This window comes from Heteronotia binoei, chromosome 14 (genome assembly GCF_032191835.1).
Source record: "Heteronotia binoei isolate CCM8104 ecotype False Entrance Well chromosome 14, APGP_CSIRO_Hbin_v1, whole genome shotgun sequence".
NCBI lineage: Eukaryota > Metazoa > Chordata > Lepidosauria > Squamata > Gekkonidae > Heteronotia > Heteronotia binoei.
In genome coordinates, this window is record NC_083236.1 from 58,730,111 (window position 1) to 58,747,831 (window position 17,721).

Sequence of the window (17,721 nt, forward strand, 5' to 3'; positions counted from 1 at the left end):
CGCGACACTGTGGAAAAGAAAGGAAGGAAGGGATATTAGATTTAAATCCTGCCCTCCACTCCAAATCTCAGAGCGCCTCACAATCTCCTTTATCTTCCTTCCCCACAACAGTCACCCTGTGAGGTGGGTGGGGCTGGAGAGGGCTCTCACAGCAGTTGCCCTTTCAGGGACAGCCTCTGCCACAGCTGTGGCTGACCTAAGGCCATTCCAGCAGCTGCAAGTGGAGGAGTGGGGAATCAAACCCGGTTCTCCCAGATAAGAGTCCGCACACTTAACCACTACACCAAACTGAAAAGAGGGAGGGAGGGAGGGAGGGAGGGAGGGAGGGAGGGAGGGAGGAGGAAGGAAGGAAGGAAGGAAGGAAGGAAGGAAGGAAGGAAGGAAGGAAGGAAGGAAGGAAGGAAGGAAGGAAGGAAGGAAGGAAGGAAGGAAGGAAGGAAGGAAGGAAGGAAGGAAGGAAGGAAGGAGGGAAGGAAGGAGGGAGGGAGGGAGGGAGGGAGGGAGGGAAGGAAGGAAGGAAGGAAGGAAGGAAGGAAGGAAGGAAGGAAGGAAGGAAGGAAGGAAGGAAGGAAGGAAGGAAGGAAGGAAGTTAGTTAGTTCTCACCTCTTCTGACCGTCGCTTTGAAAAAGTCACGGCCTGCAGTTCTTTCTCGAGGTGGAGACATCTTGCACGTTCTTCTTTAAGCTGCAGATTGAGTTCATCTCCATTTGCCATTAAAGCATCATGGCTTGCTTTGAGGTTCCGTTGATTCTGTGGCAGGTGGGGGGTGAAATAGAGAACACAATTCACATTGGGGTGGGGTGAGATGGGTAAGGCTAGGCTGCAACCCCGTTCTTGGCAGTCAGACACGTTTTGGGAGTCTAAGAGGGCTCTCCAAACAACGTTTAAAGTGTAATCTGAGTTCAGTCGACAGGAGACGCTCTCGTCACGGGTTTGACACGATGCTGTCAAGCATCGCAAGTCAGAAGGTGGAGAAGAGACCAAGACAGACATCTGTTTAGCAATTAAAGCATTTTGCTGTGGTTCTTGTGGTTTGGATGCGCTGACCAAAAACACTACAGTAGCAAGCAAAAATGAACCCTGACCACAAATATGCCAACGCAGCTTGTGTCATTTTGCTGCTAACCCACCAGCCGATGCTTCCTTTATGTTCCTCGTTCTTCCAACAGATTTAATTAACTAAAAAAAAAATCCGGTATGTTTTTTTACTGGGACGCTCTGCTTTGTGGTAGTTGACACAGCTTAGCTGTGGTAAACTTTCTTTTTAAATGCACGCTTGCATTTAACACGCTTGTATTTTGTCGTCATTCCGTTGCACAGTCGAGTCCGACTCTTTGTGACCCCACGGACCAAGTCATGCCTCCTGTCTTCCACCATCCTCTGAAGTCTACTCAATTTTGTATTAGTCACATCAGTAACGCTGTCCAGCCATCTCATCTTTTGCTGTCCCCTTCTTCTTTTGTCTTCTGTCTTTCCCAGCATCAGGGTCTTCTCCAGGGAGTGCTCCCTTCTCATTTGGTGGCCAAAGTATTTGAGCTTCAGCTTCAGCATCTGACCTTTCAGGGAACAGTCAGGGTAGATTTCCCTTAGGACTGACTGATAGGATCTACTTGCAGTCTAAGAGACTCTCAAGAGTCTTCTCCAGTGAGTGCTCCCTTCTCACTTGGTGGCCAAAGTATTTGAGCTTCAGCTTCAGCATCTGACCTTTCAGGGAACAGTCAGGGTAGATTTCCCTTAGGATTGACTGATAGGATCTTCTTGCAGTCCAAGAGACTCTCAAGAGTCTTCTCCAGCACCACAATTCAAAAGCATCTATTCTTCTGCGCTTGGCCTTCCTTATGGTCCAGCTCTCACAGCCATACATTAGTACTGGGAATACCATTGCCTTGACTATATGGACTTTTGTTGGCAGGGTGATAGCTTTGCTTTTTATCACACTGCCTAGGCTTGCCATAGCTGTCCTCCCTAGGAGCAAGCATACTATAATTCAAAAAACTATAGCACCTGCCTGAATTCACACAGATAGTGTTTTGTTTTTAAAAAACAATCTCACTCTTAAGTCACAGACGGACAAAAGATGCACATCAAAGTTGCAGAGTTGCACGTCCATCTCTCGGTCAAGAGCAGGGCTCCTTTCCTAGCAGGAGCTCCTCCGCATATCAGGCCACGGCCCCCTGATGTAGCCAATCCTCCTGGCGCTTACAGCAGGCCCTGTACTAAAAGCTCTCTAAGCTCTTGGTGGATTGGCTACATCAGGAGGCGTAGCCTAATATGCAGAGGAGCCCCTGCTAGAAAAAGAGCCCTGGTCAAGAGCATCGAAACCCACAATTGTAATCAGGGCTTTTGTTTTCCGGGGGAACGCGGCGGAATGGAGTCCACTCTGCGGAAACAAACATTCTTTTAAAAATGTTTAAGAGTTTAAAATGAGGAGCACCCGTTTGTTTCTCCTTCATTTCCCTCTTGAGAGTTCTGGCACCTCTTTTTTCCAGAGGGGGGAAGGAAGCACTGATTGTAATCATTAGAACAATGTGCAAGCATGGTGTTGATAAGTTCTGCAGAGGAAACTGGGCTGGGGAATGTTGCAGGCAGCCAAGCCAAGATGGAACTGAGCCTCTGCGATGGTTTTGGACAAATGCCCCAATGCAGAGCCTCCGTGTACATTTGGATTACATGCATATGGGGGCTGCGTCATTAATTCCAGGAGAAGAGCTTGATTTGAGTCCTGCAGTGCCTTGAGAACATAAGACCATAAGAGAAGCCATGTTGGATCAGGCCAATGGCCCCTCCAGTCCAACACTCTGTGTCACACAGTGGCCCAAAAAAAATTTATATATATACACACACACACACACATATACACACTGTGGCTAATAGACAGATTGCTTCATATTTTTATCTAACCCCCTCTTGAAGCTGTCTATGCTTATAGCCGCCACCACCTCCTGTAGGCAGTGAATTCCACATGTTACACCCTTTGGGTGAAGAAGTACTTCCTTTTATCTGTTTTAACCTGACTGTTCAGCAATTTCATCGAATGCCCACGAGTTCTTGTATTGTGAGAAAGGGAGAAAAGGACTTCTTTCTCTACCTTCTCCATCCCATGCATAATCTTGTAAACCTCTATCATGTCACCCCGCAGTCGACGTTTCTCCAAGCTAAAGAGCCCCAAGCGTTTCAACCTTTCTTCATAGGGAAGGTGTTCCAACCCTTTAATCATTCTAGTTGCCCTTTTCTGGACTTTTTCCAATGCTATATCCTTTTTGAGGTGCGGTGACCAGAATTGCACACAGTATTCCAAATGAGACCGCACCATCAATTTATACAGGGGCATTATGATATTGGCTGATTTGTTTTCAATTCCCTTCCTAATAATTCCCACCATGGCGTTGGCCTTTTTTATTGCAATCACACACTGTCTTGACATTTTCCGTGAGTTATCTACCACGACCTCAAGATCTCTCTCTTGGTCAGTCTCTGCCAGCTCACACCCCATCAACTTGTATTTGTAGCTGGGATTCTTGGCCCCAATGTGCATTACTTTGCACTTGGCCACATTGAACCTCATCTGCCACGTTGACGCCCACTCACCCAGCCTCAACAGTTCCCTTTGGAGTTCCTCACAATCCTCTCCGGTTCTTACCACCCTGAACAATTTAGTGTCATCTGCAAACTTGGCCACTTCACTGCTCATTCCCAACTCCAAATCATTTATGAACAAGTTAAAGAGCATGGGACCCAGTACCGAGCCCTGCGGCACCCCACTGCTTACCATCCTCCACTGCGAAGACTGCCCATTTATACTCACTCTCTGCTTCCTATTAATTAGCCAGTTTCTGATCCACAAGAGGACTTGTCCTTTTACTCCATGACTCTCGAGCTTTCTAAGGAGCCTTTGATGAGGAACTTTATCGGCCTTAGTAGCCGTCACGATTTTTGAGGTAGGAGTTTTCGAAAATCAAAGGTCTTGTCGTTGGATACTGGATGAAAGGAGCTTCGAGTCTCGAAAGCTCATACCCGGAAGTTTTGTTGGTCTCTAAAGTGAGTCTCGTGGCGCAGAGTGGTAAAGCTGCAGTGCTGCAGTTCGAGCTCTCTGCTCACGACCTGAGTTCAGTCCTGGCAAAAGCTGGTTCAGGTAGCCGGCTCGAGGTTGACTCAGCCTTCCATCCTTCTGAGGTTGGTAAAAGGAGTACCCAGCTTGCTTGGAGGAAAGTGTAGATGACTGGGGAAGGCAATGGCAAACCACCCTGTAAAAAGCTGGGTTCAGGTAGCCGGCTCCAGGTTGACTTAGCCTTCCATCTTTTTGAGGTTGGTAAAAGGAGTACCCAGCTTGCTGGATGTAAAGTGTAGATGACTGGGGAAGGCAATGGCAAACCACCCCATAAAAAGTCTGCCGTGAAAACGTCGTGATGCGACGTCCCCCCAGAGTCGGAAACGACTGGTGCTTGCACAGGAGACTACCTTTACCTTTTTTTTAAAGTGCTACTTGAATTTGAATCTCGTTGTTCCGCTGCAAACCGACATGACTCATAGAATCACAGAGTTGGAAGGGACCTCCAGGGTCATCTCAAACCTTCTGTACAATGCAGAAGATTCACAAATACTCCCCCCCCCCCATGACCATAACCAGACGATGGCAACAAAACAAAACATCCTCCAGGATCCCTGGCCAAACTGGCCTGGGGAGAAATTGCTGCCTGACCCCAAAGTGGCGGACAGCGTTCCCTGGGTGTGTGTAAGAAGGGGCCACAAGAATTAAGCTCTGATGCAGCCCCTCCTGCCCTCCTCCTCGCGGTCCGCCTAAGTTCACAGAATCAGCACTGCTGTCAGAGGGCCATCTGGCCTCTGTTTAAAAACTCAATGGGATTCACTCCCTAATACATACGTCTAGGATCGAGTCTCTTTCCATACCTCCTGAAACTGAAGCAATTTTTCTTCCACTGCAGCCAATGCGCTGCTCTTCTCCATCAACTGTTTGTTGAGTCTGATCATTTCGACGTTCTCCCGAATGTTTAACCTTCAAAGCAACATATTTGAGAGAGAGAGAAAGTCAGGGTGAGCTTTAAGGCGCAACAACACTTGCCTGGTTAGTTGTGCTTTGAAAAGCTGAAAACCCTAGAAAATTGGTTCGCCGTGGCTTCTTTATGCCGAAACACAGTCAGGGAACAGATAGTACATAATAGCCAACAATTTATTTCCCCTCCCAAAAATAACATTGTTGAGTGTTAAATAATTCCAGGTTTTACTGCAACGGAAGACTTGACATCCCTCTTTATTTGAACGTATCACTTTATTCCATCAGACTCTGGGGATAGTGCTACGAAGGGAACTTACAGTCAACTGGTAATTGGCTTTCGCAGTCTAGCCACTTCCTTCCAAACCTGCCTTATAATGTATCTCTTACTTACTGGAGTTTCCTCCGGGAATTTAAAACTTTTTCAAATACTCCCAAGGGAAGCGACTTAGCATTTTATAAAAATAACGCCCCATGTGTCATTCCAATAACAGCTTCAAGAGGGGACTGGATCAACATATAGAGCAGAGGTCCATCAGTGGCTATCAGCCACAAGCGTATTGTTGGAACTCTCTGTCTGGGGCAAGTGATGCTCTGTATTCTTGGTGCTTGGGAGGGGCAACAGTGGGAGGACTTCTAGTATCCTGGCCCCACTGATGGACCTCCTGATGGCACCTGGGTTTTTTGGCCGCTGTGTGATACAGAGTGTTGGATTGGATGGGCCACTGCCCTGATCCAACATGGCTTCTCTTAATAAGTAAAACATCTTATGCACAGAAGAATTTGAGGTGATCTCAGCAACCCAGGTTATCCAAATTGACCAGCGATGGCTTCTACGCAGCATGATACCAGGAAGACTGCCATGCCGTGATAACGTTGGGTTGATTTTATGGTGTAGTTTGAAAGAGCTCACACAGCTGGGGCTCCAAGAGATGATGTGGCAGCAACTAAGTGCATAAAACCGGGTGCAGCAGATCTCGCTTTTCTCAGGATAAGCGGGCTGGGCAACTCCTGCCAGCTCATTCACCCAAAGGGTACTTCTTCACCCAAAGGGTGATTAACACATGGAATTCACTGTCACAGGAGGTGGTGGAGGCTACAAGCATAGCTGGCTTCAAGAGGGGATTGGATAAGCACATAGAGCAGAGGTCCATCAGTGGTTATTAGCCACAGCTTATTGTTGGAACTCTCTGTCTGGGGCAGTGATGCTCTGTATTCTTGGTGCCTGGGAGGGCACAGTGGGAGGGCTTCTAGTGTCCTGGCCCCACTGGTGGACCTCCTGATAGCACTTGTTTTTGGCCATTGTGTGACGTAGTGTTGGACTGGATGGGCCATTGGCCTGATCCAACATGGCTTCTCTTATGTTCTTATGTGACACAGAGTGTTGGACTGGATAGGCCATTGGCCTGATCCAACATGGCTTCTCTTATGTTCTTATGTGACACGGAGTGTTGGACTGGATGGGCCATTGGCCTGATCCAACATGGCTTCTCTTACGTTCTTATTTTGGGTACTACACCAACACGGCTTGAAAATGCCTTGCACCAATGAAGGAGAAGGAGTAGAGGAGAAGGTAATGATGATGATGATATTAGATTTATACCCTGCCCTTCACTTTGAATCTCAGAGTCTCAGAACAGCTTACAGTCTCCATTCCCTTCCCCTCCCTACACCTTGTGAGGTAGGTGGGGCTGAGAGAGCTCTGACAGAAATTGCTCTTGAGAGGAACAGCTCTGTAAGAACTTGTGACTGACTCAAGGTCACATCAGCAGGTGCATATGGAGGAGTGGGGAATGGAACCTGGTTCTTCCAGATATGTGTCTGCACACTTAACTCCTACACCAAACTGGTTCTCAACACCATAGATTTTTGTGTGTGTGTGTGTGAAAAAATGAATGTAAGAAATCCAGTGATTTTGGCCATCCTGTACTTTGCAGATTCACGTTTTGAAATCTCACAGATGTGTTCCCCTAACAGTGGTGCTTTCCTCTGGCACAAACACCCTTCTGCTGATGCAAGGGGAGGAGGCTCGGCTGGTGGAGAAAAAGAGGGGGCCCCACATGCTGGACAAAAGCGTCCCCGGGAGTGGAAGAGGCCCTCAAGATGATGAACACAACTGTCACCGCCTCAATTTCATCCAACATTTAAGGCAGGCTTGGCTAAGAACGAAAAAGTCTGCCTCAAAGTCATTCATGAGTGAGCATGACTGAGAATTTGAATCCAGATCCCCCAGGGCCTAAGCCAGGGGCCCCCAACCTTTTTGACTCTGTGGCCCTCTTTGAAATTCTGACACAGTGCAGTGGATGCAACCACAAAATGGCTGCCACAAACTGCCAAGGAGTGAATTTATTTGCAGTGTTAAAGCTGCAGTACTGCAGTCCTAAGCTCTGCTCACAACCTGAGTTTGATCCCCGGCAGAAGCTGGGTTTTCAGGTAGCTGGCTCGAGGTTGACTCAGCCTTCCATCCTTCCGAGGTCGGTCAAATGAGTACCCAGCTTGCGGGGGGGAAAGCGTAGATGACTGGGGAAGGCAATGGCAAACCACCCGTAAAAAGTCTGCCGTGAAAACGTTGTGAAAGCAACGTCACCCCAGAGTCGGAAACGACTGGTGCTTGCACAGGGGACTTTTCCTTTCCTAATAGTAACTCTTCCGCATTTCAGAAGGAAGCTGTTTATCAGAATGCCTTTTAAAATAAATATATTGTTAAAAAACATTTTCTTACATACACGCAGCTCACCGTCAGTCGTTCAGTAAACATTCTAGTGCTGCAGTGGCAGCAATTGCTGGAGCAATTTTTTTAAAAAATCTTCACAGCCAATCAGAAATCCTGCAGGCTGAAAGCCCTGCCTGGCCCCACCCACTTTCTAAAGAGACTTGTTGGCCACCCGGATAGGTGCTGGCAGTTGCCATGGTCCGTAGGGACCTCTGTCCTACTGTGACACGAACTCTGTCCCCATAGGCAACTTCCATGCAGCCCAAAGCCATCTTAACGTCTCTGTTCAGTTTCCATCATACCGTTGACCTGTCGCTTGCTGCTCCTTCAGTTGCAGGAGAGATTCTTCAAACTCCTCTTCCTTCTTCCTCATTTCGTTTCCAAGCGCTTCTACCACATGCTCCAACTCCTCATTGCGGACCCTTTGTGATTCAACCATGTTCTCTCTGCAAGTCAACGACGCGACGTTCAAAGCACTTGGAGGGGGTCTAGATACAGCAGAAGGCTAATCCCTCCCCCCCCTCAAAAACAGAAGGCTTATCCCTCCCACCTCAAAAATGAAAAAAAAAGAACAAAAGTTGGTTTTGAGTCATTAAAAAGACAGAAGTGACTTATTCTTCCAAAGATCATACCTCAATCCTACCGACCCAAAGCATTCCCCAGCTTCTTTTATTAAGCTGATTACAATATACATGGCGCCTCTGTGTCCTTTACGAGAATTCTTTATGACACCCATCCCACCTTCTGAAATAGATAGACTCAGAGATCTTGTGCCTGATGAAGGGCACTTTGGCCCCTGAAAGCTGATACCCTGAAAATCTTGTTGGCCTCGAAGAACATATGAATATAAGAGAACATAAGAGAAGCCCTGTTGGATCAGGCCAATGGCCCATCCGCGAATTTGAGCAGACTTTGGAGGATGGTGGAAGACAGGAGGGCCTGGTGTGACTTTGTCCATGGGGTTGCAAAGAGTTGGACTCGACTGTGTGACCGAACAACAACAACAAAAAAGGGCCATCAAGTCCAACACTCTGTGTCACACAGTGGTCAAAAAACCCAAGTGTCATCAGGAGGTCCACCAGTGGGGCCAGGACACTAGAAGTCCTTCCACTGTGCACCCCCCCAGGCACCAAGAATACAGAGCATCACTGCCCCAGACAGAGAGTTCCAACGATAAGCTGTGGCTAATAGCCACTGATGCACCTCTGCTCCATATGCTTATCCAATCCCCTCTTGAAGCTGTCTACACTAAGGTGCTACTGGGACCAGGTCTCAGCCCTAGACAAGGTTAACTTCTGGCACCTCCCCTGCACTGATAATGTCAATGAGTCACATGGGGGCGCCCAATTTGGTGCCCCCAGAAGGCTTGCCCCCCTAAACAATTGCCTAGTTTGCCTAGCAGCAGGGCCAGCCCTGGGGACTCTGATCTAACAATCCTACTGAAGCCACTCTAAAGAATCGGAAGGAGCGGGCAAAGAAGCTGAGGGTCCCACAGACTACTGTATATGCAGCCTAAAGAAAGACCCAGCGCAGAGTATATTAGAGTGTTCAATTGGGAATGCAAAGCATGTTTGTTTCCCTTCATGGCACCTTTGGATGGGTCTCCATGATGCTTTCCAAATTAACAGTGGGGAGATTCTAACTCGGTAACATAACCTGTGGAAGATCTTTTGAAACGGGATCCCCACAGAGGTTTCTCAGATAATTATATTAATATTAAGATCGCAGAAATTATATGACTTCTCAGTATGTACCGTGTAATATGCTCTGTGGCACACTGTGATTTACACTTTTTCATGTCCACCGCAGACTCCTTTCTATCTGACATGGTTATTTTTTGGGGGGGAAATCGTGTTGATGAAATTTGTGCTTGGATGGTAGAAACATGCGCTATTTCATGTGAATGACAATACTAAAAAGACATTTCTGCTGTGCGTGTGTTTAGTACAGTGTGGAATTATTTTGTAGCTCGAAGGTTATCCAAATTGTTGAGTGGATGATAGGTTGATGGTAAAGAATGAAGATGAAAAATGCTGTGCTATGCTTCTGTCATAGGTTTGGACCTCCTGATGGCACCTGGTTGGGTTTTTTTTTTAAGCTACCATGTGACAGAGTATTGGACTGGATGGGCCATTGGCCTGATCCAACATGGCTTCTCTTATGTTCTTCTGTGACACAGAGTATTGGACTGGATGGACCATTGGCCTGATCCAACATGGCTTCTCTTATGTTCTTCTGTGACACAGAGTATTGGACTGGATGGACCATTGGCCTGATCCAACATGGCTTCTCTTATGTTCTTCTGTGGCACAGAGTGTTGGACTGGATGGGCCACTGGCCCGATCCAACATGGCTTCTCTTATGTTCTTCTGTGACACAGAGTGTTGGACAGGATGGGCCATTGGCCTGATCCAACATGGCTTCTCTTATGTTCTTCTGTGACACAGAGTGTTGGACTGGATCATGGGCCACTGGCCCGATCCAACATGGCTTCTCTTATATTCTTCTGTGACACAGAGTGTTGGACTGGATGGACCATTGGCCTGATCCAACATGGCTTCTCTTATGTTCTTCTGTGACACAGAATGTTGGACTGGATGGACCATTGGCATGATCCAACATGGCTTCTCTTGTAGTCTTATGAAATCTGGCCAATGTATGTGACAACCCGATTCTTCCCCAATCATTCCTGGCATTTGTACTCAGCATCTAGTTAAAGGCTTCTTCCTGAAGCAGTCACATATTCGTTCCACTGAGTTTATGGGCAAAGGCGTGTCTTTCATGTTGTCTTTAGTGCACAGTTCTTCCACTATAAAAGTTTTTGCGACTTGTCCGCATTTGGTACCTATTAAGTGAATAAGAGGATGGATGGCCTCTGGAGTATGGGTGTCTGTATGCTCGCTGTGGAAGGGGGCTGATGCAGATGCCTGAAACTGAGGCCAAAACCACTGAGTTTGTCTCTTGATAACGCTTGCTAGAGTTGGGCGTAAGCGGTTCGTTACTACCGTTCTTGTGCACTGATTACATATTGTGATAACTCCACTATCTGAGGCATGCCGTCATGGTTCCCTTGAGGGCAGAAGCATGAGAAAACTTTGTCCTGGGATGACCTCGCATCTAATAAGCAACCATTTATCGTTTGAGACTGAAAACAGCCCTCTTAGAAAGCCGGCATGTTCTTCTGCAGGTCCCCGGCCTTTGGGGATTCTGACGCAAAGTGGTAGGTGGAACCTGTCAAGAAACGAACTTTCCATCCACCATATGTAAGTGTTTGTATAGGTTAGTGTCATCTTGTCTAAGTAATATTAGGATTTGTACCTGTAAGTGTGCTGTACTGGCAGGAATTACCTAATTAGATATCAGGTCACTTAGTCTCACCTGTGTTGTATCCATCTGACAGTAGATCATCTAGATCACGGGTGTCAAACATGCAACCTGGGGGCTGAATCAGGCCCCTGGGGGGCACCTATCAGGCCCCCAAGCAACTGGCTGTCATCTGCTTCCTTCTCCCTATCTCTTGCTTCCTTTTGCATAACAGCTTGCTTTGCAAGGCTTGCTCAATCACACAGGAGCTACAGAACAAAATCTCTATTTTCTCCATTGGCTGAGGCTCCTCCCTTGGGGAGGAAGGGGGGGGGAGGCAGAGCTTGTTTTTCCAGGCTCTCTCAATTGCACAGTAGAGCTACTGAGCCAAGTCTCTCTTCCTTCTATTGGCTGAAGGGGAAGGAAGGAAAGAGCGAGAGCTTCCTTTGCCCTGTTCCCTGGATCCTATGGGAGAAATACAAAGAAAGCACCTTTAAGACCAACGAGTGCTAATGTTTTAAGGATGTTTTAAGATTTTTTTTAAAAAAATATTTAATTGTGTTTGTCTGTGTCCTTTATAAAGTTTATAACTCTGCTACGTAATCTGGCCCCACAAGGGCCTGGCCTCACAAGTCTCATTTATGTCAGATCCGGCCCTCATAACCACAAGAGGTTCATTGTACTGATGCACTCCGTGCAATCCGTCTTAAATCTCGGGGAGAAAGGTGGACTCTAATATGTAGTCAAATAAATAAATCGTCTGGATCCAACCCACAGACTGGGATTATTAGGTCCGAGCCGGACTAAGTACAAAATTCGATATTCACTTCTAAGGAAGAATAAGACTCATCTGTTTATCCTAGTACATGGAATGTAAAAACAAATATGCACACAGAGAATCACTGTGCACAGTTAACTGGAAGAGAAAAGCCAATTTAACAGGGCTTGCACAGTTCATTTGCAACTGTGCCTAGATTCTGACAGCACCACATGAACAAAACATTCTAGCAACGGAAGGGGTGGGTGGGGGAGAAATACAGAAGAGACATACAGATTTCTTATCTCTGCTCTTGCTTCGTCTAGTAGGCTTTGTCCGTATCTGGGGGGTAAGGCTTGCGGAGATTTCAGAGATCTGATGTCAACATCCTGCAATCTCATACCTAAAAGGGGAGGAGAAACACAGAAGGATATTACTGATGTTATGTTGATTTACATGTGAGTGAAGAGAAGTAAGCAAAATAGTCTGGTTATGGCAATCGTATATACCGAGCATCAGCAAACTCTCTGAGATGCTGGCATGTGGGCAACCTGGGCATGGAGTAGAATAGGGTCTCTTACCAAAGTTAAGATCTTGTATTCTTGCAGACAAATTCTGGAAGAAAGGATTAGAACAACCCTCTGCCTCTTTCTGATGGTAATGACCGAGGACAGTACTTGCATATTGATTGCACAGAGCTAGGGAATCCTGAAGAGCCCCGTGGAGCAGAGTGGTAAAGCTGCAGTACTGCAGTCAGCGCTCTCTGCTCACGACCTGAGTTCGATCCTGGTGGAAGCTGGGTTTTCAGGTAGCCGGCTGAAGGCTGACTCAGCCTTCCATCCTTCCGAGGTCGGTAAAATGAGTACCCAGCTTGCTGGGGGGGGGGGGGGCGGAAAGTGTAGATGACTGGAGAAGGCAATGGCAAACCACCCTGTAAAAAAAGTCTGCCGTGAAAATATCGTGCTGCAACATCACCCTAGAGTCAGAAACGACTGGTGCTTGCACAGGGGACTACCTTTACCTTTTTAGGGAATCCTGACACACAACACAAGACCAGCGAGAAGACACGAGATCTCAGTAGGCTGAGCCCAGAGGTACAGGCATTTCAACCTCAATCCCCTTCTCAATACTTTCAGCAGCAAACAAGCTTTTCCTTTCAGCAAGGAAAAACACATCTGGAGGTTAAAGCAGCCTTCCGGAGACTTAACTTCCCTCACTTCAATCCAAACGATCCATCTCTCATCCCAGATGAGAAGAGCCCGCTGGAAAAGTGGGAGGGTTGCACACAGAAGATTCCAGAATGGTAAGAAAGACATTCCTGGCACCTGAAACTTTGGGATTATTTCATCCTGGACAAATTAACCTACGATATTGAGCCCATTAAACCAAATTTAGATACATCTGCATTTTTGAAGAAATTGTCCCCATTCATTAATAAGATTCAGTAGAAGAAGATATTGGATTTATATCCCGCCCTCCACTCCGAAGAGTCTCAGAGCGGTTCACCATCTCCTTTACCTTCCTCTCCCACAACAGACACCCTGTGAGGTAGATGAAGATATTGGATTTATATCCTGTCCTCCACTCCAAAGAGTCTCAGAGCAGCTCACAATCTCCTTTACCTTCCTCCTCCACAACAGACACCCTGTGAGGTGGGTGGGGCTGGAGAGGGCTCTCACAGCAGCTGCCCTTTCAAAGACAACCTCTGCCAGAGCTATGGCTGACCCAAGGCCTTTCCAGCAGGTGCAAGTGGAGGAGTGGGGAATCAAACCCGGCTCTCCCAGATAAGAGTCCGCACACTTAACCACTACACCAAACTGTACACATCAAACAGTCAAAACAACAACCAATATGCCTTCTGCCTTTCTTGTTTGGCTCTACATGGGTAATATTTAAACATTTATTTATATTTACTTATCTTCAGTTGCCAACAATTTTTTGAAGTTCTACTTTCTCCATATTTTCCTCTTTCTTTCCTCACTATCTTACTAGTTTTACTACTATTACTACAGATACTTGTGCTGGTTTCTAAACAATGCTGAACTTTATACCAAAATATCCTTAGTTTGATAATCTACACTTTTTTTAGTATATCATTACTGGAAAGTTAGACGTTACAGATTGTATTATATTGTTGTTTTTTAATACTGTACTGACTGTATATTTTTTTTAGAAATAAATGTGTTTTGGAAAATTAAAAAATAAAAAGGATATATTATTTTAAAAACATAAGACAAGCCATGTTGGATCAGACCAATGGCCCATCCAGTCCAACACTCTGTGTCACACAGTGGCCAAAAAATTTATATACACACACACATGCACACTGGCTAATAGCCACTGATGGACCTCTGCTCCATATCTTTATCTAAACCCCTCTTGAAGGTGGCTATGCTTGTGGCCGCCACCACCTCCTGTGGCAGTGAATTCCACATGTTAATCACCCTTTGGGTGAAGAAGTACTTCCTTTTATCCGTTTTAACCTGTCTGCTCAGCAATTTCATCGAATGCCCACGAGTTCTTGTATTGTGAGAAAGGGAGAAAAGTACTTCTTTCTCTACCTTCTCCATCCCATGCATAATGTAAACCTCTATCATGTCACCCTGCAGTTGTCATTTCTCCAAGCTAAAGAGCCTCAAATGTTTTAACCTTTCTTCATAGGGAAAGTGTTCCAACCCTTTAATCATTCTAGTTGCCCTTTTCTGGACTTTTTCCAATGTTATGATATCCTTTTTGAGGTGCAGTGACCAGAATTGCACACAGTATTCCAAATGAGACCGCACCATCGATTTATACAGGGGCGTATATGGGTTTCACTGGCAGGAGCAAAGACAGGGAAAATCCAGGGCACTAAAAGAACAATGTCCTTCAAGCCTTGTTCATCATCTTCTGGGTGTTAAGATTTCTCTTGATGTTTCAAGCTTTGCTCTGAAGCACGAGACATTGTTTGTTTGTATTCACTGTAAAGGCAAACCGAGTCTTAGGAAGACGAACTCTGAACAGGATGCTTGACTAGGGATCAGCGCTAAATGGGAAAATGCGGTTCATTTTGGTTCATGACATCCCTGGTTCGTGAGCCACGAACTGTCATGAACTTTTAGATGCCAAATGAACTGCTTGGGTTCATGAAGTTCATGGTGTGTTGGAACCCCCCCCCCCCCAAATTGTGCTAGAGACACCAAAGTCACCGGAGATCTCTGGCTGACTCTCCTCTACCTGCCCTGCAAGTTTGGTAAGGACTGGATTTACAGGGTCTGAGTTATGGCCCCCCCCCCCAAAGAAAATGTTCTCTGGAAAGCGCAGGTTCGGGAGTGTACGGAACGGATCTCGTACAAGCTAGAGCCATCAAACTTCCATGGGATTTCCCCCAGATGCTCCTCTACATGCCCACCACGTTATGTGCAAGTTGGACTTGGGGGAGGGGGTCTATTATGCTTTTGGGGAAATATCAGGCGCAGGTTCAAAAGTGTATAGAATGGACTCCCTGCAAGCGACACACACCAAGTGTACAGGGAACATCGCCCTGCCCCTGAAGTTTGGTCAACAATTTGACTTGAGCAGAGACAGTCTGTCTGGAAATGGATCCATTCTCAAACCATCATGAATTGCTTGAAAGTTCACGGAAAATTCATGCCAGTTAACTTGCCATGAAAAAGTGGCCTAAATTTGTCACAAAGTTTAGTTCGCGCCCGTTCCCATGCTAGACTTTCAACATCTAGCGGTATGCCTTAACATAGCACGGTGAATGAAATTCTCTAGGACCGGGGTCTCCAAAGTAGAACTCAGGAGCGTTAAGTAGGTTGGGTCAGGTGAGCTCCTCCTCAGTAGGGCTTCTGACTGCCCACTGGAAGCCTGATTGGCTAGGCAGATTAAAATGACAATCCAGCGACAGCTGCCACTACAAGTGTCAGCTTTATTCTCTGACTGCTCTTTCCCAATGTTGTTTTCAAATTTACTCCTCTCACACCCAGCACTTGGGCTTTCTTTGAATTTGGGTGGTTGGCTCTGCCTCCCAAGGAGGCCATTTTGGGGCTCACCTCAAACACCGGCCACATCGTGGTTGTACCACCACTCTGTGTGAGAACTCCAAAGGTGCCCACAGTCTTAAAGGTTGGGGACCCCCACTCTAAAACAAACTCCTAACTCTCAACATTGTACTAATTTTACTGTTTTGCACTCCGAGAACTGCACTTCTGAGGGGCTGCTACTTGCAGTATGCAAGTTGTATTTTTTTTTTAAATACCGCTTTTCAGCCCAAATTGGGAGCCAATGAGAATTAAAAACACATACAAATGCTGAATCGCAATGTAACACAAATGCTTCTCCAGGAGGCTAGGGACAGTGCAGGTAGGATCTCAAGCGGATCTGAATCTGGGCACAAATCAATCTGCCCTGATGGTCCTGGGCTATGAAACATGCCTTTAAATGTGAGGGGTTCTTCTCTGGCCGCTTTGTGTATAGAGTGTCATTTTTTCTTCTCCCTTTGTTTTTTTGGAGGGAAACAGGCATTTAGTTGTGAATTTCAAGCACGTGCAGGGGGTTGGACTAGAAGACCAGGAGGTCCCTCCCAACTCTATGATTTGGGCTGTTTGCTGTACCACCATTTGACATTTTTGTTTTGTGAATTTTATTGCATTGCGCTGGTTTTGAATGCTAACGGGGAAAATGCGTTTCTGTGCAGAGTGCTGTCAAGTTGCAATTAATGGCAACCCTGCAGGTTTTTCGAGACCAGAGAGGTTCAGAGGTGGCTTGCCGTTGCCTCCCTCTGTGTGATGGCCCTGGATCTCCTTGGTGGTCTCCTAGTACTGACAAGGGCCAACCCTGGTTAGCTTCCGAGATCTGATGATATATGGAGCAGAGGTCCATCAGTGGCTATTAGCCACAGTGTATTGTTGGAACTCTCTGTCTGGGCCTAGTGATGCTCTGTATTCTTGGTGCTTGTGGGGGGGGGCACAGTGTGAGGGCTTCTAGTATCCTGGCCTTCCTGATGGCACCTGGGTTTCTTTGGCCACTGTGTGACAGAGTGTTGGATTGGATGGGTCATTGGCCTGACCCAACATGGCTTCTCTTATGTTCTTATGATATCAGACTAGTCTGAGGGCATCTGGATTTCAGTGGCGGAGGGCTTTCAGATTTTAGTGGCAGAGATTTTGACCAAGCTTCGATTGACTCATTCATATATGGCGGAAAGAGACGTCAAGTGGCAGTCGACTTATGACACCCTTATAGGATTTTCAAGGAGGTTTAGAGATGGGTTGGCCATTGTCTGCCTCTGTGCAGTGACTCTGGACTTCCTTGGTGGTTGCCCATCCTGGCACTCATCAGGACTGACCCTGTTTAGTCTCTGAGATCTAATGAGACGGGGCTAGCCTGGGTCATCCAGGTTTAGGGCAATTAAAAAAATAAAATAAAATCAGCAATACCTCTTGCCTTCCTTTCCCAAGTGTGGCGGAATTTAAATGAGGAACCTTGAAGAGTCATGTATATATTAGAAATGCTGGTTCTCTCCCATGATCTGCTGCAGCCCAGATGAGTAACAACAGGGCTTTTTGCAGCAGGAACTCCTTTGCATATTAGGCCACACCTCCCATATGTAGCCAATTCTCCTGGAGCTTACAGTAGGCCCTGTAAGAAGAGGCCTGTAAGCTCTTGGAGGATTGGCTACATCATGGGCGTGTGACCTAATACGCAACGGAGTTTAAGCTACAAGAAAAGCCCTGGAGCTCCCCCATTATTTTATGAATGAAAGCTGCAACCCATCGGTTGTCTTATTAGAGTATCTTATTCCCCATCCTGTACCATGATTCCCCCAATAGCCCTAAGCAGGGTGTTTTTTGTAGCAGCTACTCCTTTGCATATTAAGCCACACACCCCTGATGTAGCCAATCCTCCTGGAGCTTACAGTAGGCCCTGTACTAAGAGCCCTGTAAGCTCTT

The 17,721-nt window shown here is 46.5% G+C and overlaps 1 protein-coding gene across 1 annotated transcript in view; it reads right to left on the minus strand.

Moving 5' to 3' along the window:
- The window catches only part of RPGRIP1L (RPGRIP1 like), a 130,945-nt gene that overhangs the window by 96,972 nt on the left and 16,252 nt on the right, over positions 1 to 17,721 (minus strand). Inside the window, exons 5-8 of the mRNA XM_060253574.1 lie at positions 12,080 to 12,188; positions 8,028 to 8,171; positions 4,910 to 5,015; positions 605 to 751 (exon numbers count right to left, since the gene is read on the minus strand). Of these exons, the coding sequence (XP_060109557.1) occupies positions 605 to 751; positions 4,910 to 5,015; positions 8,028 to 8,171; positions 12,080 to 12,188 (506 nt within the window). The remainder of the gene's footprint in view (positions 1 to 604; positions 752 to 4,909; positions 5,016 to 8,027; positions 8,172 to 12,079; positions 12,189 to 17,721) is intronic.